This window comes from Camelina sativa, chromosome 14 (assembly GCF_030686135.1).
Source record: "Camelina sativa cultivar CO46 ecotype springtype chromosome 14, ASM3068613v1".
In the NCBI taxonomy this organism is placed as follows: Eukaryota; Viridiplantae; Streptophyta; class Magnoliopsida; order Brassicales; family Brassicaceae; genus Camelina; species Camelina sativa.
In genome coordinates, this window is record NC_141893.1 from 6006627 (window position 1) to 6031076 (window position 24450).

Genomic DNA, 24450 nt, shown 5'->3' on the forward strand with positions numbered 1-24450 from the left:
TAAAAAACTATAGAATTATGAGATAATTATGTTATGTGACAGTCTCATAATTTTCTACATATATTATCATACCGGAAATAGATTTATAACTTAACAATATTAAAAAACAAAGGAAATTGAAATTGAGAAGGAAAAAAAAAGTAAACTATTTTGCCACTCGTCTCCCACTAGCTCTCCTTTTACCCCGAAAGAAAAAAGAAAAAATATATATATTTTTAAAATACTCTCTCGTCTTTAACGCGTACGTCAATCTATTAATCTATACATACGGAGTAGTATTATTTTAATTAAATGCAAAAAAAAAAAAAAAAAAAATCTCTCATGAGTTGTTACATAAAGATAGTCCCTTTCCAAAAGTTTTTTACATAAATTTTTGAAAAAAGCATCAAAGAACGTAGACAAACCACACTTGTCCACACAAAAAAGCAATGAATTAAACACTTAATTATCTCGTTTTGTAGCCTGCAAAAGTAGATTCCAATAAAATCTATAGCTAATCCAGATCTGTTTTAGTTCGTTTCTTTTTTTTTTTGTCTGAAACACCGAGCATACATACTTTGAGAGAATATCAAAACCGAATTAATCAGAATGGATTGTGCATTTGATACAAATGTTATTGGCGAAATTTAAGATTTTATGGGTATAAATTGATTCCAACTACATACAAATCAAAAGATTACTCTAATGATGGATAAAAAAATGTCACAGTTATTGGTATTAATAAACGAAATTTACAAGTAAAATAAACCATCTAACCAATTAGAGTAATCATTAGAAGAAAAAATACCAAGATTTTAATCATTTTACTACGATTGTAATCATGATCAACCTGTGTGAGTATCTTAAATGGTATAAATATCTTGCACCTTTCGTATTAATTTTTTTTATTTGTTTTGATTTCAAAAACTTTATGAAACGTATAAATCCGTATGAACCCCAACGAAACGAGGAAGTCCCCGGGGACTAAATCGGTCATAATCCAATTCAAAATGCAGTATGTATTATTGATTAGGTATATGATTGATTTATATAACTATTGACTGTCTGTCCATAAAATACTAAGCATAGAACTATATCCATATGTATATACTATATACTGACCGATTTCCATATGTATATTAAAGCATTACAAATGTAAGTTTTGTAAGTGTTTAGTGTTTATGATATGTCTCGATAAATTAACAGACAGGCACAATATGTTTCCATATATATATATATATATGATCAATTGTTATATATATAATGTGATTAGAAGTGGACGTATAAACAAATAGTTATTTTAGTATCTACGGTTTCTTTTTTGTATTTGTTCTTTTCCCCTTGAATAAGACTGATGATAAGCCCATTTCCAAATATAGAATTTGGGCCTAAATCACTACAAAAAAGTAATAATACTCCACTGCAATTGTAGTAGCTTTCAGATAAGGGCATAACTAAGATACTGATGGTGTGTAAACTAGTGGTCTGTCAAGTGTGACTACGTTACATTTGTAATGCTTTAATTTTTTTTTCCTTATCATGAAAAAATCTAACAAACAGATAATAAGAAGAACCTATTTTTATAAAAAAAAAAATATGACCATTTGAAAAAATTAGATAAAAAAAAATACTAGTTACTAATTTAGTTGTGTTTTTAGTTCATTACATCGTTTTCATCGGCTTGTGGGGGTGTACGGATGCTGCTATTATTATACTTGGAATCTGAAAGGGCCAATCACCGAATTTTGTCGACAAAGACGAGAGAAAAAAGGGAAGAGTGAAGGAAGAAGATGCTCTCCTATTTCTCAAAGGGCAGTTTTTGGTGAATTAATAAAATGGAAATGGCAGATGATGTAATTAAGGTGTAAGTAGGTGGTTTGTTTTGTCTTAACACTTAACAATATTGTAAGTTTGAAACGGAATCCTAGATTCGTGGACACAGATCGTTATGGGGATTAGAGAGAGAAAGAGAGAAACAAATGTTTTCTTTTTGTCTCCAGAAGCAGAAGTATTTATTAGTTTCCGTTTCTACCCTTCTACATAATTTTCATACGAGAAAAAAAAACACAACAAATGTATGTTAATTAGTGACAATACTATATCGGTAAACCAAAGTAAAATGGTTTTGATACATAATTTTCGTATAATCCTGGTTTAGTAACCATGTTTTATATTTACAGCGTTAATAAATTAATTAATTTGTCAGCTTAGAAAATATTTGTCGTGCTCAGAAATATAGTACAAATCTCTTTAGGTTGTCCTTTTAATAGCCTCTGCTCTGACCTATGATTGCTCTTTGCCTGGATCCTATTTAAAAAAGTGCATGTATCATTCTGTACTGTATTTTACAAAATACCTGTATTTTTGTATTTATCAGAAAAAAACAAATGAATCAAAATTAGTTGTAAGTGTTTAGTGTTTATGATATGTCTCGATAAATTAACAGACAGGCACAATATGTTTCCATATATATATATATATGATCAATTGTTATATATATAATGTGATTAGAAGTGGACGTATAAACAAATAGTTATTTTAGTATCTACGGTTTCTTTTATGGAACATATATATTTGCTCCAATCATATTCTGAAGGCGAGGTACGTAGTAGGTGAAAAGGCTATGCAAAGTTCCTTTTCGACAATTTATCTTTTTTCACGTTTTTTTTTTCTTTTCTAAAGACGTTTCTAGATGTCGTATAGAAACGATTACAAGATACAATATAAATTTACACTAGAGTAAGTAGTAACTACTACTAGTCTACTAGACTACAATTACAACACGTAGGTAACTTTTCCAGTACACAGCTTTATTTCACAACGTTTTTCCATCAATATCAACTAATTTATACACGTTTCAGAATCATCAAACAAATTCTTTTTAAGAAAGCTTTTGATGATTTATTGATCATATAATTAAACCGTCAGAATCTAGTCTTCATTCCCTTGTCAACAAATTCATCAAACTATAATCCTAATTTGAATATTACCATTATTTTTACCAAAAAATAAAAAGAATATTACCATTATATCTCTTTCTCTTTTTTTAAGAAGTTATTAATCCATCGTAATTAAATTATAGTACTAAGTATTACTTTAACACTTAATGTTTAAATCTGTGTTCGATCTAATTAAGAGACCCTACAAATATGGGAATCCGCAAGAATCAAAAGGGGTCCATCACAGTCTCCACCACCAATCACCTGTGATCGCTCGCACACTTAACCTATACGATCTTTGTAGGCATTAAACGGCGCGTGTCATCTTGATCCCATCACGAGATATACCTTTCACGCTCATAGACCCCGCTCACCTCAGCACCTGTCCTGGTCGTCGACAATATTAAGAAAAGCTGAGAAACCAACACATCATGACATCATGTCATTGATCCATAAGCTGACTGACTCTGATATTCAGGCCCATTGGGCCTAATTCCTTCAATTGTGATATCATTTTACAGGTCAGTTTGTTGACTGACAATGGTTACTGGCGGGGCCGGCCCGGGATTAAAGCCCGACAAACAGATGTTTTATGCATCAAAAATATATGAACAATTTAAGGACATCATTTAGGAAAAAAATTCCTTTAGTACAGTGATGAAGTCTATGTTTAGTACCTCATGGGTGTCGGATTCTAGTACTGAAATGTGCAGTTTGCCAATTTTAATTTTATTTCGGTTTGTTAATGGGCGTTGTTGCTTTAGGCAGCAAATATATTTGGTCCGGCCCTGGTTACTGGTAGCACCAAGGATGACTTCAAGCTCCTTACCGATGACACTCTACTCCACCAGGTTAAGTTTTACATGTCCATCACAATCACATTAACAAATAATGTTGTATGAAATATGAAATCATCAGTACTATATCGATTTATGAAAATGGATGAAAAAAAAAAAAAAAAAAGTAGAGAGTAATGACTCAGATACCTGATTTTTATGTGACCCTCTCACTCTCTTTGTTATGATCTTCATCGTCTTAAGTGTTCATTAGTCTTCCTTTACTCAGAGATTAAATTGTCGTCAACTTTTTCTTTTATCCCGCCCCTTCTGTTTGATTGGCTGCCCAAATGTCAACATGTTCCACCCATGATTCTAACTTCTTATTATGCGCAAAGTCTTAACTCGTGCGTTTGGGTAGAGACGTATGAGCAATACCATAATAGGATAAATGGACTAATGAAATATGCTCACAAACCTTAAAAAGTATCAGTTTAATAGTATCTAGAAGTGAAAGTAAATCTAAATACTATTCATTTCTACTTATGAAAACAATTAGTAGACAATAGTTGATAATCTATTAAAACACATAGTTCTCTTAATTTAATTTAAAAAAAAAACTTAAGAAGAGATAAAAAAAGGACACATGTTTAATGAAAACTTAACGAAGCTGTAATAAACTTTTGTATATTTTTAAAAAATACTACTACTACTAAATCAAAAAATTGTTGTAACCTGTTTTAGATCGAATTTATTAATGCAATCACATATCTTTGTGGGTAATAACTAATAAATGAAGGTATTCAACTCCTTCAGCCAACGTGTGCCCCACATAGATTATTATAGTAAGAATGTTAATATTATCTCTCTTGCAAAGTCAAATGTCTCTTCAATGTTGCCAGTTTTCTTTATTTCCTCAGCTCACGTTTCCTCCTAAATATTACAACCCAAAAGTCCACTAAAACAAAACAAAAAAAAAACTATGATAAAGTTATACGTATAAAAATACAAATCCATTAGTTTCACTTAAACAAAAAAAAACAAAAACAAATTGTATTACAGAAATAACATGTAATTTATACTGCCTGTGTATTTATTTGGTTATAACTAGAAAAAACAGCTCTCATGGTATGTATGATTAGGCAGGCTTATATTCGACAGCCCATTAAGATACGAAATGGGCCTTAAAAAGCGGAATGTGAGTTGTCATTTTCTGATACGCACAACGTGGAGTAGCTTGTGGCCTTGTCCGGGGATGTCCCAGCCTCTCTCGCTCCAGGTTCACCGTACAATAATAACAAGACCGACGCTTTTGTAAAGGTGAGAAAACCTAAATCGATATCTTTGGTACAGTTTTTCTTTTGCTTTGACTGAGAGATTCATATTTTTTTTGTTTGTTATATCAAAAGGATTGAATAATAAGTTAGATTCAGTCACGTAACCTTATGTTGTCGTGGTGGAATTTAGTAGTACTCATCTTCATCTCTTTGAAAAAAAGAAGAATTTACAATGATTCATCTATTAAAAATATACATGATCTCTTTAAATGTTGTTTTTAAAGATATATTTGATCATATAGAAAAATAGAGCTAAAAAGACATATATATACTAACCAATAGGACCAAAATTCAACCTTTCAATTAAATGTACAAAACGACAAGAAAAATATCAATTGATGTGAAACTCAAATACATATATTCTTTTCCAATTTTTTTTTTTTTTCTACTGCCTCCTTAGAAATTGGATTTTTATACATGAGATGTGTTTCATTTCATTCATAATTAACTCAAATAAATAAATTTAACTAGTCAAGAAGTCTGAACATTATTATTACTATTGTTTTTTCACACGAAAAAATAAAAAAGAGCAGAGAGAGAAAAAGAGAAAGAGCTTTGTTTACATTACAAAACATAGCTGCAGCGTGGACTTTCGAATGCAAACCAAAAAAGTGTTAATTTAATCTCATTTTTATGTTTTTCAGATCCGTTTTAAGACTCGCAAAGAAGCAGAACTAAAGGACAACTCGTAAATCTCCATTAAAGAGATAGTAGCTATTTATTAAAAAAAAAACAAAACGGCAAAAAAAAAAAAAAAAAGTGAAGCGAAACACGACACGGATTCACACATACAGATATATACAAAAAGGATTTTTAGATTTGAGAAACCAAAAAGTTTCTTTTTTTTTTTCTTTGTTTTGATAATTGGGTTGTTGGGTTTTTTTTTTTTCTTTTCCGTTTGTTAATTTTGGAGATCGATGTCGGAAAAGGAAGAAGAGGTTCCGTCGACATCAAAGTCCACCGGAGCTCCGTCGCGACCTACTTTATCTCTTCCTCCACGTCCTTTTAGTGAGATGTTCTTTAACGGTGGCGTTGGATTTAGTCCTGGTCCGATGACTCTCGTCTCTAATATGTTCTCTGATTCCGATGAGTTTAGGTCTTTCTCTCAGCTCCTTGCTGGAGCCATGGCTTCTCCTGCCACTGCTGCTGCTAGTGATTACCACCAGAGAATTGGGGCTGATGGGAATGATAATAATAATAATAGCTCGAGTGGTGGTGATGTTGACCCGAGATTCAAACAGAACAGACCCACCGGTTTGATGATTTCTCAATCTCAATCGCCGTCCATGTTCTCCGTACCTCCTGGTTTAAGTCCGGCCATGCGGCTCGATTCACCTAGCTTTTTGGGTCTTTTCTCTCCCGTTCAGGTTTTTTTAGATTCATCTCTATAACAATTTTTTTTTTGGTTTTTGGTTGTAAGTTTAAAAATCTATTTATGGAAACTGTGTGTTTGTTGTGTCTTTTCTTTGTTGAGCTGTTTTCTTGTTTTTTTTTGTTTTGTTGGCTGCTGTGGTAAAAATAAAATAACACGTTTTTGTTAGCAAATCTAGGTTTATTCCAACAAATTATTGATTTTGTAACCATTTTGCTGGAATCATTCATTCTTTAGGTCACAATTTGGACATTATGAGATTAGAATTTGAGTTAGGGATTATTAGAGGTTTGGTTGGGGATTATTCCTAAAGGAAGGAACTTTGCAACTCAGCTGTATTGAATTAGGAGGTTTTTAGAGAACAAGTACAAAAGAAGGAGCTTGTTGATCAAGATTTGGGCTTGCTCAAGGTTTCTGTATATATCCTCAGGAAGATTTCTTGGTGTTTATGACCTCATATGTTTGATTATGGAACAATATGATTATGGTGCTTAGTCCAAAATGGTTCCTTTAGACAGGCCTTTGCTATATTCTCTTTTGACTTTGGGGTTTTCGTTATTCTGGCTCTACTTTTTCTCGACTCTGAATCTGTCTTTACCTATTTTTTTGTGTGTGCTCGGTTTTGATTATTTAGCGGTTCTTTTTCTAACCTGAAATGTAACAATGTGAAGGGATCATATGGAATGACACATCAGCAAGCTCTAGCTCAAGTCACTGCTCAAGCAGTTCAAGCCAATGCCAATATGCAGCCACAAACCGAGTACCCTCCTTCCTCTCAAGTTCAATCATTTTCATCTGGTCAAGCTCAGATCCCGACCTCGGCTCCACATTCTTCAGTACCAGCTCAAAGAGAAACCTCAGATGTAACCATCATCGAGCACAGGTCACAACAGCCTCTTAATGTTGACAAACCAGCTGATGATGGCTATAACTGGCGAAAATATGGGCAAAAGCAAGTTAAAGGCAGTGAGTTCCCTCGAAGCTATTACAAGTGCACGAGTCAAGGATGCCCTGTCAAGAAGAAGGTTGAGAGATCTCTTGATGGTCAAGTAACGGAAATCATCTACAAAGGTCAGCACAATCACGAACCTCCTCAAAATACTAAGCGAGGAAACAAAGATAGCACCACCAATCTAAATGGGAGTTCGATAAATAACAACCGTGGGAGTTCTGAACTGGCGGCATCACAGTTTCAAACCAATAGCTCCAACAAGACTAAGAGAGATCAACATGAAGCAGCAAGTCAAGCTACCACAACAGAGCACATGTCTGAGGCAAGTGATAGTGAAGAAGTCGGTAATGGAGAAACTGGTGTAAGAGAGAAGGATGAAAATGAGCCTGATACCAAGAGAAGGTATAGTTATAAAGCTCTGTTGATGATTGATTATAATTCATATTTTCAGTTTTCTTATGAGAGAGAGAGCTTTGAATATGCAGAAGTATAGAAGTTCGGGTTTCGGAACCAGCTCCTGCTGCTTCACATAGAACCGTGACAGAGCCAAGAATTATTGTCCAAACGACTAGTGAAGTTGATCTTCTAGATGATGGATATAGGTGGCGCAAATATGGACAAAAAGTTGTCAAAGGGAATCCTTATCCGAGGTAACACACTTTGTCTAGCTATTACACTCTTTGAATGGTGGAATCTGGTGATCAATAAAGCTTATGTCTAATAACACTCTTGTTTAATGTGTTCTGTTTTTGATCATTAGGAGCTACTACAAGTGCACAACACCAGGATGTGGAGTGAGGAAACATGTAGAGAGAGCAGCAACAGATCCAAAAGCTGTAGTAACAACATATGAAGGTAAACATAACCATGACCTTCCAGCAGCTAAATCAAGCAGCCATGCTGCTGCAGCAGCGGCACAGTTAAGGCCAGATAATCGACATGGCGGTTTGGCTAACTTAAATCAGCAGCAGCAGCAGCCCGTTGCACGTCTAAGGCTGAAAGAAGAGCAAACAACTTGAGAGAAGAAAGTAAACCTCTAACCTTTTTCATGATAAAGCTTTCAAATTCCACTCATACATACACTTCGTCTGAGAAATCTAGCAGTTTGCAGGAAAGAAAGAGCTTCAGAAGGGGTTTGTTCTTCTATGTTCTGGTGTAAAACTTAAGAAGCTTTTTAGGTTTTCAGATTTCTGTTTTACTAATATGTGAATTCTTTTGTACATGAGGAAGAAAATTACAGGGGGATATTTTGTGTTTTGTGTTATTGTTTCAGTAAAGGATAGGTCTTACATTTTGTGGATGAAATTATAATGTTGTAATATCAAACTGTTTTGTTTTCTTTTGTTTATTATTTGTAACTTTATTACATAATGGCTAATGACACAAGTTTGCTTGCTATAGTTCGTTTATCTCATAGTCATTGCTTATTGAGATTTACAGAGCATTGTTTGTTTCTAAAGGGCTTTTGAACAGTGAGCTGTGAGAGTAAGAAACAATGACGTTTGTACAAATGAATCTTTTCTTTTTCATGTGATTTAATAATTTGCGGAGCAGATATGGTTTCCAAAAAAGACAATGATATTTTCTTCTTCTTTTGTCTCTACGATACAAATATATGAAAAGGTTCGCTGTTTCTGCTTTTGTCTCTTTGCTCTCCCCATTGATTTGATTGATTGGTTGATCCTTCTCTCTCTGTTATTTTGTAGTGAATCAGATCCGAAAGCCCAATCATTGTTTGTTAGTTAAAAGCGTTGGAATCTGTCCGTGATTCACGAAATCAATCTTGTTCAGCCTGACACAACACAGTACTTGCTCTGGCAGTTCCTCTGGTGATTGAGCCTGTGTCATAACGAACAAAAAGTTACCTTGAGGAACACTCCAATAAAGACCTAACCAAACCAAGTGTTTTGGGAGATAATTCAAGTACCTGAATAGTTAACCCCAAATCAAGAATTCCATTCTTGATCCTATCCCTGAAAGATTCGAGTCCTTTCCTTGATATGTAACTGAATCTGTGTATATCCAAATCGATCTCAAAGTAGTTTGGTCCCTGTCCAAATGATCAACACACACAAAATTAACCACAAAGCTCTAAAAATGAAATCTAAGTTAATATCTAAGAAAGAGCTGTAGTCTAACCCGAAAAAAATCGTGTTGCGGACGAGAAAGAACTGGTCTGTCGTTGTAAGCTGTGATAAGTTTCCTCTCAGTAGAGCTTAGCTGAAGATCCTCAGGGTTTACCAATCCGGCCATGATCTTCAACCTCTCTCTGAATGGAACTGTTGATTCTCTTGTGAATCCTTTGACTTTCTCCACTTCATCATCCATAAATCTCTGCAAAACCCCAAATCTTTTAAAATTCTCTCTCTTTACAGAAACATAACAAGTCCTAGGCTATATATAGATCCATCATATCATACCTTGATGGTTTCTTGAAAGTGAGATGAGATTTCTTTGCGATAATTCTCATTCAATTTGAAGTATAAGACTAAGCTAAGTCCTTCACCATCATAGTCACCAAACATAGAGGTCGGATACATTGGAAGCTGGATATTCACAATCAAGAGATTGGGAATATCAGAGACTTGTGATGATACTGGTTTCAAATTGGGGAGCTCAATGTGCTGAGCAATGTGGTTGATCTTCTTAGGACATGCGAAAAGATCAACTCCAATTGGTATGTAAGGACTACAATTTGGTGCAGGACTCTTTTGCTTGTTTCTGCAGATGATTTAAAACAATACAATTAAGAGTGAATACAAAAGCTGTTTGGTCTACTTTTCTTGTTCTGAAACTTTGAATCCTAACCTGAAGAAGTTCAATCCACGGAGCTTGAAACTCGACGGAGAAAGCTCTGACCAGCTTCCTTGACTGCTTAGTTTCTCACCCAAAGAACGTTGAATCACAGAACCGGCTTTTGGACGGTACAAGAGCTTCTCAGCTGAAGCTGATACACATTTAGATACAAAATCATCAGAAGAAAGTTAAAAAAGAGGGATCCAAACTTAAGATACTTTGTTTGATCCTTTTATCTTCTTACAGAAATCAGATGCTGTTGATTTGCTATCGATAGATGTTCTTCGCACAGAAACCATAACAACTTTTGATGACTTCTTCCTGTGATCTTGATGATCTTCACAAGTAGTAGTCTTGTAAGTCTCATGGTGAGATTCATCAGCCACTTGGTTTCTCTTTATACTAACTTCATTCTTGCTTGAGTATGATTCAGCTTTGTTTCCATCTATTTTCAGGTAACTTTCGTAGAACTCTTCATACTGAATCACTTGTCCCATTGCAGAAGCATTTGCATCTGCAAACATACAAGTTCATGTTTTCAGACACACACTAACAAACCAATGTCTCTAGTTTTATCGAGCTGCGACATTTTTTACCTTCAAAGACACTACTATTTGAACCATCATCAGAATCAGAATCGATGTAGCTAAAGGAATCATACCAAGCTTCCTCATGTGATATTCCTGGAAATAGAAACAAAAAAAAAGACTAATCAAGATTCAAGAAAATACATTTTAGAGAGGACAAAAAAACAGAATCAAGATTTTGAGAAAATGGTGCATACGGTTGCCATCGATTTGGCTGCAGTTCCATTGAAGCTGAGTGACATGGAAGTTAGCGTTAGACATCTCAGCTCGCTTACACATCATCTTGGCAGCACAATTGTCGAAATCAAGATGAACGTATTCGCTCACCGCAAAATCCCTAACACTGGCATTGCTCATGCGTTTCATAGGAACATCAGGCATAGAAGCCGAGATTTTGGACCGACATTTGCCAGATCTGCCGCGCTTATGCTTCTTCTGTTGAAGCTTGTTGCTTAGCTTTCTCTGGGAAGAAACGCAGCCACCCATATTTTTTCTTTGGAGAGTACTACTACTACATTCACCAGCTAAGCTCAAACGAAATCAAAGTCTTTTGTAATGAGCCTGTTGGAAAACAATATCAAGACAACAACAAAAAAAGATAATAAGAAGACCATTACCAAATATATAAATGATCTTTGTCTGAAATCAAAATAAGATGCCAAAAAAGATTGAATATTTTACCTTTTTTAAAAAATCTTTCGGAGATATCACTTGTAAGAAGTTATGTTTATATAAGGGAATGCATCAACAACATTCATAACAATGGGATGTTGATTCATGTATCTTCAAGACCTTCATAAAAAGAAAACTCGAATGAGTTTTATATTTTCTTGGATTTGTTGCCTACTTGGTGTGAAATTGTAGAATATTTTAAATATAAGCAAAACATCGATAACATCAAACGCAACAAATGCAGCCATTTGAATGTAACGTGAAAGATAAGAAAAAAAAAAAAAAAAAAATATATATATATATATATATATATATATATATATATATATATATATATATATATTGAAAACACACAATCAAAGCATTGTTTTTTATAGGAGATTAATCCAAAACTCGAATCATTTGTTAACCAAAACGTGAATTACTTCAGACACATTAAAAAAAACGCAAAGATTAATTTCCAAATCAAGAAAACTAACCAGAGGAAGAAGAACAGAGGAAGGGGCAAAAAGAAAAGAGGAAGAAGAGGATCTTTGAAAAAAAAATCCTCTGTTTTTTGTCCTTCTTCTTTCTCTGCCTCTCTATTGTCTAAGTTGTTTCTCTGTCCTTTTCGTGTCAATCAAAAATATAAACAAGAAGAAAATGAGAGAGAGAGAGAGAGGTATTAAGAGAAGATTATAAGAACCGTAATAACACACTGTTTTTCTTAAGTAACCCGTTTTCTTCGGATCCTTTACCAAAGTCTTCTCTTCTTCCCGTTTTAATCTCTCTGTTTCTTTTGTCTCTCTCTCTGCTTTTAATATTTCTTTGTCCATTTTATTGATTATTATTTACTGGTTAAAAAAAAAAAGAGTAGTAGTAATTTTGTTATTTCTTTTGATTGACCCATGAACTTCGCTCGCGCGGGTAAGATAAGAAGAAGAAACAGCGTATTAATTACATTACAGAACATATGAGTTTTAATTTTATTTACAACATCACGTGTCGCCATTTATGGAAAGATCTTCTTAATTTCTTAACCTCTCTTTAATACCCTGTCTTCTTCCTCATCGATTCCATGTACTGCATATCCCATTTTTACAAACCTTTTAAACCGATCTTTAAGGGAGAAAACACAATGGCAAAGAAAATGTTAACGATCAGCTGAACATAAAATTATAGTTCCATATAGATATTAATGATAGAAAAATGTCTAATTCCTTTAACAAACCAACGAATTAGACATTTTTTTATAAAAGAAAAAAAAAAAAAAAAAAAGAGAGATTCGTATGTGGAGTTCTCGAGGATCACATGCTTAATGTATACGGCATCCTAATATGTGTAAAAATTATGTACTAAAACGTCATTTGTAATTTAACCAATGTAGTATATGTTTCCACTGTTATCTATTATTATCGATCGGCCTATAATAATAATATTACACAAAATTAGCTAGTTAATGCATGCTGCCAATTTGATAGACACACACACGACATCATGAGTTTTTTCTGTATACACCATAATCTTTTTTCTTTTTTTTTAATCTCCATATTAATTATGAAGGGATTCAGCCATTCAGGTGATAGTGTAATGCATGGATTAATTCTGTGATCATAGTAGTTAAATGGGATCCTTATAGTTTCCCCTAATTAATACATCCATCAGACACACGCAAACAAATTAAACATGGTTACTTGGACGTGGTTCGTATACAGAACTAGTGATTAATGTTTAATTACTACGTTGGTATAGTGGTGGAAATGTTTTTGCTATATGTCGTTTGTACAATACAGTTTGTTATATATTTATTAACCTGTCATTCGATCATCGTAGTATATTAATTGATTATTTTACATCAACTAAAGCCGTCTAGGAGTACAAAACTACTAAAAAAAAACACAATATTGAGCTAAAAAGGGTGAATAAAGAGCCATTTGTTAGTTTGAAGTCCTTTTCGTAGGAGAGTAACAAGTCCACGGAGATATATTCTCATCATTGATTTTTTTTTCTTTCTATAGTTTACAGTATTTTATTTATCATTTTATAATCTTCTGGTTGAAGCTGTTGTATGAAAGAGACTTACCTGATTCTCTATGTTTGTGGAACAAGATTTATTTATTTCACTTAAAAAAACTGTATAATTCCAACGAATACTATTTAAAGTAGGTGAGTTGCTCATTTTTAAATTATGTTTAAGACTGCCAAAACTTAGACTAGTTCCACTTTGATTATATGTTTTCTTTCTCATTTTCTAAATTGTTACATCTATCACATGTCACTTCCGGTTAAACTAGATGGTATTAATTATTTTGGTTAAAAATGACGTTATTGCAAAGGAAAAAGACTCAACAATGGATTCTTGTTTATTACTATTTATTTTCTTTTTTGAAGGAATGGATTCTTGTTTATTTCAACTGTGCTATTGACGGCTCATATTTAATATCGTACGTTGATTTTACTTTATATAACAAAAGAAAGTAATCAAGATTTTTGGCCATGACTTTCTGGATTTATTCTATCATTTCCTCACAAAAATTAAATTATGTAACTACTAATATTGGCAATATTTATAAATTGAAGACTAACTATTTATAATACGTAATATATAAAAATTACTCAGAAAGAAATTCCGAAAAGAAATATTCATCTATTGCTAAATAAACATCTCGAATATAAATATTATAAAGTCTTCCGATCATTAAAAAAGCATAGGGATATATTATATTATATACTAACAAAAAGAAAATTTGTTAGAAGTGATGGCTATATTTTTCTCACCCAAAAGATACAAAATTAGGTAGGTAAGAAAAACCTTTGGGTGCACTTTTTCCAAGCAAACCAGGTCTAGTTTTTATAATGGTAAACATGTACATATATGTATATCTGAAATACTAAAAGATCGGACTAATTCAATTCGACAGCCACTAACAGTCCAACTTTTTAAATATAGAACCACGATAGTTTTGTTAGGGTTGCTGTCTTGCTGAGACCTGCTAATATGACTACAGTCTACAAGTTTTCTATATGTATGAACTACAATACATAGACATGTATATATGACATATATAATGTATATATTATACTAGTATACATGAATATAACTACTGAAGTCTATTTTAAAAATAAGTTAATTGCATATTCAAAAATTTAATTTTCGCTGAGGATGGTCTTTGCCAAAATAGTTTTTAATTAGAAGAGGGAGATGAGATATTAATGGGTGAAGCTTTAAATTCCAATTAAGAGAGCTTGGGCAGCTGTAAGTGTAGTTGGTAGACTTACAAACACCAATCAAGACGTATTTACTTACGTGATGTCACCGTAATTAAATTTTCTTGTTATAACTTTTTCTCATTTATCTAGTTGGAGTCAAAATGTCTACTTATTTTGAAACATTAAGTAAATTAACAATAAATTTGATGACACCTCCATTTAAACCAAAACTGATTATATATTCATACTAAACTAAAATAAGTCTCGATTATTAATTGATTTATGTATTATTTTGATACTTTTTTAAATACAGAGTCCGGTACAGTTTAGTAGTTACGTGGATACCAAATAGATCATACAAGTTAAATATAGAATTAAGAAGCAGATACGTTCGAAACATAATACTTGAACGTGTGTAGACCTAAGGAAACATTGCCAACTGGCAACTCTGTATTATACCATAATCTAGATATCTATAAATCTAGGGGTGTGTATAATATAACGAATAGTGTATATATATTTATTGTTACATTCAGGTATACATCAAAACATGGATGGATGTGTGGCAAACCTCAAAAGAAAACAAAAACCTCTCTTGATATGAATTACTATTCACATCTAAATCATATAAATAATGAATTCGAAAACATATTTTTTTCTTTTTCCAAAATCATGTCATTTGTTATATTTATTTACGCATAATCACTAATGATAAAAGTACCTAACGCTTTTCGTCCACAATCTATGAATGTAGTTTTTATTTAGATATTTTTATTATTGCATATGATGATGATGATGATGATGATGAATCATAGATTGATAAACATATTATATATAGATTATTAAATGATTGTTCATTTTTCTTTGACACTAATTAAACATGAAAGAGACATGTCCTTCGGGTGCAAGAATACCTAAAACAGACAAAGCAAGAAGTCATAAATATCTTATGATTATAAAATGTTTATTGGTGTATACTAATTCCTTACATAGTTTTATGTTGGACAAGTTAGTATTAATTAGGTTTACTTATTTTTCGATTATAAAACTCTAAAAAGTATTGTCTCCCACTAATCCATAAGGACAAACTGGCAAAAGGCAACCACCTCAACAACATGAATGAAAGAAAACGAATTATTCAACTTTTCTACAGAATTTATATATAATATAATTTATAAAAACTGTATAGTAGTATTACAGTTGTTTGTATCATATACTTTTCTAAATAGAATTTAATACGATTTGATTTTTCTATTTTTTTGAAAATGACAAAAAGTGATATGATTGGACGAAAGAAACAAAACCAAATTATATAGTGAGGTGAGTAAAAACAATTATCAAGTCATGCACTAAGGTTCCATCAATTGGGCCCGTATCTTTAGTATGAGTTTGTCACAGGCCCATTTGTAGTATATTAGGGTCATGAAGTAAAAGCTTTAGATATTTTGGGGATCCAAAGCACTAAATATCATGAATTACAGACCCTTCTACCTAGAAATATGGGTATTTGGCAAGACAGGGGTGTTTTCGTAATTTCGATCACTTACTTTATTGTTTTTTTTTTCTTTTCGGCTTTCTCTCTTCGCCTTTGCTCCCTCCCCGAGATTTTCCGATCGTGCTTTCCTCAAAAGCATTTCTGTTTCTCGTCGTCGGAGCCCGGCGAGAGATCTCTGAATCGCTGGAGGAAACAGTAAGTAAATCTACAGATCTCCTTTCTTCTAACTTCTTCTTCGTATACTAATTTTTTTCTATCGTTCCTTCGTTGTGGCATTGATGCTCGTAAATCTAAGTCAGAAGTTATCTTATTCAGTTTTTGAACTAGATTGCGTCGAACGAGTTTTCTTCTTCTTGTTGATTCGCATTGCTGTTATTTTTTCTTATCTTATGAGATTTAGCGATACCTGTTTCGAGTTGACGGGATTTTGCTCATCTGAAGAACCCTGAATAGTTTCGGAAATTTCGTATGGTTTCGTGACACTGTCACTGGTCTGCTGAATTGTAGCTAAGCTTATTCCATCGGATTTAGTGACTCCTTAACTCTATAAGTTGCTGATGTTATAGATGGGTTTAAAGTTATCAGGTTTATTGCTTTAACAAAGAGGTTACAAACTTTGCTATTTAGGGATTTGTTGGAATAAGTTTTTTTTGGGGGCTCAAAATTGTTGAGATTAGTTGCGTAGCTACTCATAAAATAAATGTGATTTGGAATATCTGCAACATAAGTTACTACTATGGAAGAGGTTACTCTGAAAAATTATCAGCATGGTTCAGATTCAGACCTTTATGTATTTCTTTGCTTGTGGTTTATATGCTTCAATCGAAGTGGCTAGATTCAGATACAGCGTCGTACTTTTTTGATAATCTCTTGAATGTATGATGTGAGAAATTACGAGATTGTCTTTCTTAATAGCTCTCTAAAAGAGTTTGTTATCTGTTTAAAATAACACTTTTAATCTAATCTGGTTTTTCTTTTGGCCAGAAATGATCGAGTTTGGCCTCTCTCTGTGAAGGGTATATATATCCTCTGGCTGTATCCACCTTACATTCTGCCAGGAAGATCGTAAGCATCGAAGGGCCTTGGGCTCTGGCTGAAGCATCAGAACAGATTAAATGGGTCGCCTAAAGTTGCATTCTGGAATTAAGTCCATTGAGGAAGAGCCTGAGGATTTTGAGAGTACTGAGTCAAGCAATACAACCACTTTAGCATGCATGATTGATACGGAAATTGCTGCTGTTTTAGCGGTCATGAGAAGAAATGTAAGATGGGGAGGTCGATACATGTCTGGTGATGATCAACTAGAACACTCGTTGATTCAGTCACTTAAAGCTCTTAGAAAACAGGTGTTCTCTTGGAACCAGCCATGGCATACGATTAGTCCCATGTTGTATCTTCAGCCCTTTCTTGATGTGATACGGTCGGATGAAACTGGCGCACCAATAACCAGCATTGCTTTGTCATCAGTTTACAAGATCTTAAATCTGAATGTAATCGATCAAAATACTGCAAATATTGAAGACGCAATGCACTTGGTGGTTGATTCTGTGACAAGCTGCCGATTTGAGGTGACAGATCCTGCATCAGAAGAGGTTGTTCTAATGAAGATACTGCAGGTTCTTCTGGCATGCATGAAAAATAAAGCATCAGTTATGCTAAGCAATCAGCATGTATGCACTGTCGTCAATACTTGTTTTCGCGTTGTCCACCAAGCAGGAATGAAAGGTGAGTTATTGCAACGTGTAGCTCGCCACACCATGCATGAATTAGTAAGGTGTATCTTCGCCCATCTCCCAGATGTTGACAGAACAGAAAATACACTAGTCAACAGAGCTGGAAGCATCAAACAAGAGGTATGTTATTGGGGTCCTTGTTAGTTCCTTTCCAGTTGATTAAAGTCTGTTTGGTGTACAAGTTTATTGTAGGATATCTTCTTTTAGATTTTATTTTCCTAGTGTGAGTCAAAGAGCACTATTAGAACAAGAAGACTAGCAATTCTGCATATAGTAAATAATTAATTTGTTACGAAAGAACTTTCCCAACAGATGCGATTTTATGAATTTTTCTCTTGTTTCATATATATCACTTATAGTGGAATGAGTACTAATGGTGTATTGTATGGTTGCAGAAAGCTGGAGTAGACAACGATTATGCCATTGTGAGTAAACCAGTCGAGGATGGAAATGGTAATTCCGAGTATGACAATGAAAATTCTGTGGCAACTTTTGCATCTGGTGCTCAAAGTTTGATGGATGATGGACCAGTTGGGCCTGGGAGCAGAAAGGCGGCTTCTCCATATGATTTGCATATAATGACAGAGCCATACGGAGTTCCAAGTATGGTGGAAATATTTCACTTTTTATGCTCTTTGCTAAATGTGGTTGAACACGTTGGGATGGGCTCCCGATCAAACACCATAGCATTTGATGAAGATGTGCCTCTGTTTGCGTTGAATTTGATAAACTCAGCCATTGAACTTGGTGGATCGTCAATTCGCCATCACCCAAGACTGTTAAGCTTAATTCAAGATGAGTTATTTCGTAACTTGATGCAATTCGGCTTGTCAATGAGCCCCCTTATTCTTTCGATGGTTTGCAGCATTGTGCTCAATTTGTATCAACATCTACGTACCGAACTCAAATTGCAGCTTGAGGCATTCTTTTCCTGTGTGATTCTAAGGCTTGCTCAAGGAAAATATGGGCCCTCGTATCAGCAGCAAGAGGTTGCTATGGAGGCTCTTGTGAACTTCTGTAGGCAGAAGAGTTTTATGGTGGAGATGTATGCCAATCTTGATTGTGATATAACTTGCAGCAACGTCTTTGAAGAGCTGTCTAATCTTCTATCGAAGAGCACATTTCCTGTGAACTGTCCTTTATCCGCAATGCACATTCTTGCTCTGGATGGTCTAATTGCTGTTATTCAGGGAATGGCTGAAAGGATAAGTAATGGATTAACTGGTTTGGACTTAGGCCCTGTCCATCTTGATGAGTACACACCTTTCTGGATGGTTAAGTGTGACAATTATAGTGATCCAAATCACTGGGTTTCATTTGTACGCAGAAGAAAATATATCAAGAGAAGGTTAATGATTGGAGCAGATCACTTTAACAGGGATCCAAAGAAGGGGTTAGAGTTTCTCCAAGGGACACATCTTTTGCCTGACAAACTTGATCCCCAAAGTGTAGCTTGCTTTTTCAGATATACTGCTGGGCTTGATAAGAACCTTGTTGGGGATTTTCTTGGAAACCATGACGAATTCTGTGTTCAGGTTCTCAATGAATTTGCTGGGACTTTCGATTTCCAGTACATGAATTTGGATACTGCACTCCGACTCTTCTTGGAAACTTTCAGGTTGCCTGGAGAATCTCAGAAAATACAGAGAGTACTTGAGGCGTTCTCTGAAAGATACTATATGCAGTCTCCTGAGATTCTGGCGAACAAGGATGCTGCTCTTGTGTTATCATACTCTATTATCATGCTTAACACTGATCAACACAACGTTCAAGTAAAGAAAAAGATGACAGAAGAGGATTTTATTCGCAACAATAGGCATATCAATGGAGGAAATGATCTACCTAGAGAATTTTTGTCTGAACTCTATCACTCCATCTGCAACAATGAGATCAGGACTACTCCAGAACAAGGTGCAGGCTTTCCTGAAATGACTCCCAGCCGTTGGATTGATTTGATGCATAAATCTAAGAAAACTGCTCCGTATATTATGGCTGATTCAAGGGCTTATCTTGACCATGATATGTTTGCCATTATGTCTGGTCCAACCATTGCTGCAATATCAGTCGTTTTTGACCATGCGGAACATGAAGACGTTTACCAGACATGCATCGATGGATTCCTGGCTATTGCTAAAATATCTGCCTGTCACCATCTTGAAGATGTGCTTGATGATCTGGTTGTGTCTCTCTGCAAATTCACAACTCTCTTGAATCCATCATCTGTTGATGAACCCGTTCTTGCATTTGGTGATGACGCCAAAGCAAGGATGGCTACTATCACTATATTTACCATTGCAAACAAATATGGAGATTATATACGTACGGGTTGGAGGAACATCTTGGACTGTATCTTACGGCTACATAAACTTGGACTTCTACCAGCTCGTGTAGCCAGTGATGCAGCTGATGAATCTGAACTATCATCTGAGCAAGGACAAGGAAAGCCTCTCGCGAATTCCCTATCTTCAGCTCATCTACAGTCGATGGGAACTCCGAGGAGATCTTCCGGATTGATGGGAAGGTTTAGTCAGCTGCTCTCTCTTGATACAGAAGAGCCAAGATCACAGCCTACTGAGCAACAGCTTGCAGCTCATCAACGAACACTTCAAACAATTCAGAAGTGTCACATTGACAGCATATTTACCGAAAGCAAGTTTCTACAAGCTGAATCTTTGTTGCAGCTTGCACGTGCTCTCATTTGGGCTGCAGGTAGGCCACAAAAAGGAACAAGTTCTCCTGAGGATGAGGATACTGCAGTTTTCTGTCTGGAATTGCTTATCGCAATCACTCTTAACAACAGAGACAGGATCGTTCTCCTTTGGCAAGGCGTCTATGAACATATAGCTACAATTGCTCAGTCAACGTTGATGCCATGCAACTTAGTGGATAAAGCTATTTTCGGTCTACTTCGGATCTGCCAGAGACTACTTCCTTATAAAGAAAGCCTAGCTGATGAGCTTTTGAGATCTCTTCAGCTTGTGCTGAAACTGGATGCTCGTGTTGCGGATGCCTATTGTGAGCAAATTGCAGTTGAAGTCAGCCGTCTTGTGAAAGCCAATGCTAATCACATCAGGTCTCAGGCCGGATGGAGAACAATCACATCCTTACTCTCCATCACAGCCAGGCACCCAGAAGCTTCTGAAGCAGGATTTAATGCGGTATCGTTTGTTATGTCTGAAGGAACTCACCTGTATCCAGCCAATTATGTACTGTGTGTTGATGCTGCAAGACAGTTTGCTGAATCACGCGTGGGACAATCCGAACGGTCTATCCGTGCCCTCGATCTAATGGGAGATTCATTAGAATATCTGGCAAAATGGGCTCGCACAGCTAAGGAAAACATGGGAGAAGAAGATTTCGGGAAGATGTCGCAAGATATTGGGGAAATGTGGTTTTGGCTTGTGCAAGGACTAAGAAAAGTGTGTTTAGTCCAGAGAGAGGATGTACGAAACCACGCGTTACAGTTGTTACAAAAGTGTTTAGGGGGAGTAGATGGGATCAACCTAAGTCATAGCATGTGGTCTGAATGCTTTGACAAAGTAATCTTCACGGTATTAGATGACTTACTTGAGTTAGCTGCTGGGGCACAGAAAGACTATCGAAACATGGAAGGCACATTGCTTCTCGCGATCAAACTTCTGTCCAAAGTGTTTCTTCAGCAACTCCAAGAGCTATCACAGTTATCCACCTTCTGCAAACTATGGCTCGGTGTCCTAACCCGAATGGAGAAATACATGAAAGTGAAAGTAAGGGGCAAAAAAAGCGACAAGCTCCAGGAATCAGTGCCAGAGCTACTGAAGAACATATTGCTTGTGATGAAGACCAAAGGCGTGCTTTTGCAAAGAAGTGCACTTGGTGGAGATAGCTTATGGGAACTAACATGGCTTCATGTTAACAACATTGCTCCGTCTATGCGACTCGAGGTATTCCCTGATCAAGAATCAACACAGCTTTGCGATGATGAAACCGTATCTAACGGCTTATCTTCTCCTGAAACTGGCACAACTGGTTCGTGACCTTTATATGAAATGACTGAACTGAAAGTGAAAAGCATTTTATGTAAACCTCTCTACGCTTTTTTTTTTGTAATATATATGTGTTTCTAATTCAGATATCAGATTAAGCCCCTCCATTAGAATGTTTTCCAGTTCCACTCTGTTGAAATATGAAACCTTGGAATGAGGTAGAAGGTTTACACAAATGTAGGACCCACCAAAGGAAAAATATCAGCGGCTTCAGCTTCTGCTTCCACGAGTTTTTTCTACTCGTTGAGTCGTTTACGTTACGTCGTGAATTTTCCCAACTGATTTTTTTCCCGAGAAAATTAAAAACCTAAGCAAAGCGAATCGTTAATTTCTCCGATTGAATTCTGAAGGGGAGGAAGGAAAAATCTAAGAAGGAGTTGATTATAATAGAAAGAAGAGGAAGTTTAAATGGAGTCGCTGATATATGTATCTCCTTCTATAATACTTCCTCCGACCACCACTACTACGATCTCCGTTTCGACTTTACGATCAGTATCGATTCGTCTTCGTCCCTCCTTTTCCGGCTTGTCCAGCTCCGGTAGAGGAATTTCGATTTCTAGAAGAAGACTGTTCGTTAGCTGTAAATCGACCGGCGGCGGAGGAGGAGGAGGAGGAATAGGATCAGATAAGCTTGGTGGCGGCGATGAAGAAGAAGAAGAGAGCGAGGAAGTAGAGCGGGCGCTTCACTTGGACGGTACGATCCCTGGGACTTCCGATGAGTTTGTAAGGCAAGTCTCGTCTCGTGCTTACGAGATGCGTCGGAAATTAGAGCAGACGTTTGATTCAACCAGCTATGACGGTATAAATCTCTAAATCCTATTTGCATATCCATTTAGCTCCTGAACTGAGGTTGCTATTGCGTTTTTGTGCTTTGCGCTTTCAATTTCTGCGTTTTATCTTTTAACTTGATTGGACTTCCATTGACACATATGCCAATGCAACTTCTACATAGTTTTTTCTTGAAGTTTCTCTAGAAAAATCTGGTAATTTTGCAGTAGTTTAAATTCCTTAGTGCGTTGTCTTCGTTAACAGGAATCAAATTCGTTTTGTTGAACAATGCCAGAGTTTAGTCTTTGTGTCACACACAGCCAGTGAAGCTCTCCAGGAGAAGAGGGCTTTTTAGCTGTAACTATGATATGGAAAAATTGTTGATTTCTAGTTGCCATAACGTCTTGCACAGCACGCTTTTATCATCTCATCTTTCACAGAAATGCTGATGCATAGAGTTTTTAGGATGGGAACATTAAGTGGTCTAAAGTTTATGAATTGTGTTGTTCTTCCTCTAGTGCTCTGTGTATCTTGCTTTGGTGGTTTCGTTGACTAACCCTCTCTCACTGTGTCTTGACAACCATCTCAGTGTTGGAGTCCAACCCATGGAGAGGAGACTCGAAGCCTGTATATGTACTAACACAGAGAGAAAACCAGATCTGCACCATGAAAACAAGAACAAACCACAGGTTCCAAACTCTATTCCACTCAAGCTTATTTTTAATAGTTTTAGTTCTTCTTTTTTTATCTTGCTTGCATAACAGTAGCAATCCGTTTATGACAGTGAAGTAGAAAAAGAGCTTGGACTGTTGTTTCCTAGTAGGATCAGCAACCAGAAAAAACAGTCTAGACCCAAAACTAAATTCGATATGCTCGTTGAAGACATTCGAGATGGAGTATTGGTAAGTAATCTTCAATGAATCACTTCCAACACCCTATGAAACCCAGTAAATGTGATATAATTTTTTTTTTTTTTTTTATCGAAAAAGGTTTTTGAAGATGTGAATGAGGCTGTTAGATACTGTGACCTATTACAAGGTGGAGGAAAAGGGTGTGAAGGCGTCGCTGAGATTGAGGCCTCATCCGTAAGATTATGCGACAAAGATATATCATCTCATTCTATAAATTTGTTGCCTTAAACATTTGAAAATGATCTGCTTGATTTTTTTTGTTTGAATAGGTTTTTGACCTTTGCCGAAAAACAAGGTCACTGGCAGTGCTCTTCCGCCGGGGAAGAACACCACCCACACCTCAGACGCTGGAGCGTAATCTGGGATCCCGTAAGCGTTCTCTTGAGGACTTGAGGGATGGTAAATAAATAGCTTGTGAAACAATGTAGGTCACCGTACAATAATTTATTATACTTGTATATACTCTTAAACTGTAATTAACCGTATGTGTATACATATACATTTTACTTGTGCTCCATACTGATATTGCTCCTCATAATTCTCTGGAAGCTGTGTGATCTTTACTTGAAGGCTTTTAAAGCTAATTCACTAGTTTACAGTTCGATTTTTTTTTTTTTTTTCCATGGTTGGTGTGATGATTAGTTGACAAAAAGACCAATGTATACTGAATTTTTTAACATGAGAAATAGTGACTTTTTTTTGGTTCACAATAAAAGAAAAAATAGATGCCAAAGGGATATACGTGTTAATAGAAGTCATGTGATGATAGATGTGATTCCATGTTATCCGGATCGTTGACTACTACATTTCATGTAGACCATAAACGTTATATTATATGATCCATATAGTATTTTTGTATTGATTTGTCAAAATTATAATTTATGAAATGATATGTATTAACTTAGCACTTTGTTTTTAC

The 24450-nt window shown here is 35.3% G+C and overlaps 4 protein-coding genes across 6 annotated transcripts; 3 read left to right on the top strand and 1 right to left on the bottom strand.

Moving 5' to 3' along the window:
• The first annotated feature begins 5357 nt into the window (after window positions 1-5357).
• LOC104740055 (putative WRKY transcription factor 4) lies at window positions 5358-8755 on the top strand. Of its 3 annotated transcripts, none has more exons than XM_010460563.3 (5): window positions 5358-6398; window positions 7075-7757; window positions 7841-8005; window positions 8116-8383; window positions 8460-8755. In XM_010460563.3, the coding sequence occupies exons 1-4, from the start codon at window positions 5949-5951 to the stop codon at window positions 8372-8374; spliced, it is 1557 nt and encodes a 518-aa protein (XP_010458865.1). In that variant the 5' UTR covers window positions 5358-5948; the 3' UTR covers window positions 8375-8383; window positions 8460-8755. The 3 variants fall into 3 exon arrangements, with proteins under 3 accessions (XP_010458865.1, XP_010458864.1, XP_010458866.1); XM_010460564.3 differs by having other exon boundaries at window positions 5632-6398; window positions 8467-8755; XM_010460562.3 differs by having other exon boundaries at window positions 5472-6398; window positions 8116-8755.
• Window positions 8756-8856: 101 nt separating this feature from the next.
• On the bottom strand, window positions 8857-12202 carry LOC104740053 (uncharacterized). The gene is made up of 10 exons (XM_010460560.3): window positions 11890-12202; window positions 11420-11530; window positions 10936-11299; window positions 10748-10834; window positions 10396-10665; window positions 10164-10302; window positions 9776-10076; window positions 9495-9689; window positions 9283-9405; window positions 8857-9194 (listed from the first exon to the last, which is right to left on the bottom strand). The coding sequence occupies exons 3-10, from the start codon at window positions 11222-11224 to the stop codon at window positions 9084-9086; spliced, it is 1515 nt and encodes a 504-aa protein (XP_010458862.1). The 5' UTR covers window positions 11225-11299; window positions 11420-11530; window positions 11890-12202; the 3' UTR covers window positions 8857-9083.
• Window positions 12203-16090: 3888 nt separating this feature from the next.
• LOC104743297 (ARF guanine-nucleotide exchange factor GNOM) lies at window positions 16091-21959 on the top strand. The gene is made up of 3 exons (XM_010464392.2): window positions 16091-16289; window positions 17079-17947; window positions 18223-21959. Exons 2-3 carry the CDS (start codon window positions 17210-17212, stop codon window positions 21841-21843), a joined length of 4359 nt encoding a protein of 1452 aa, XP_010462694.2. The 5' UTR covers window positions 16091-16289; window positions 17079-17209; the 3' UTR covers window positions 21844-21959.
• Window positions 21405-24069, top strand: LOC104740058 (uncharacterized). Its single transcript, XM_010460567.3, has 5 exons — window positions 21405-22651; window positions 23210-23309; window positions 23405-23522; window positions 23610-23705; window positions 23801-24069. The coding sequence occupies exons 1-5, from the start codon at window positions 22261-22263 to the stop codon at window positions 23936-23938; spliced, it is 843 nt and encodes a 280-aa protein (XP_010458869.2). The 5' UTR covers window positions 21405-22260; the 3' UTR covers window positions 23939-24069.
• Window positions 24070-24450: the final 381 nt, after the last annotated feature.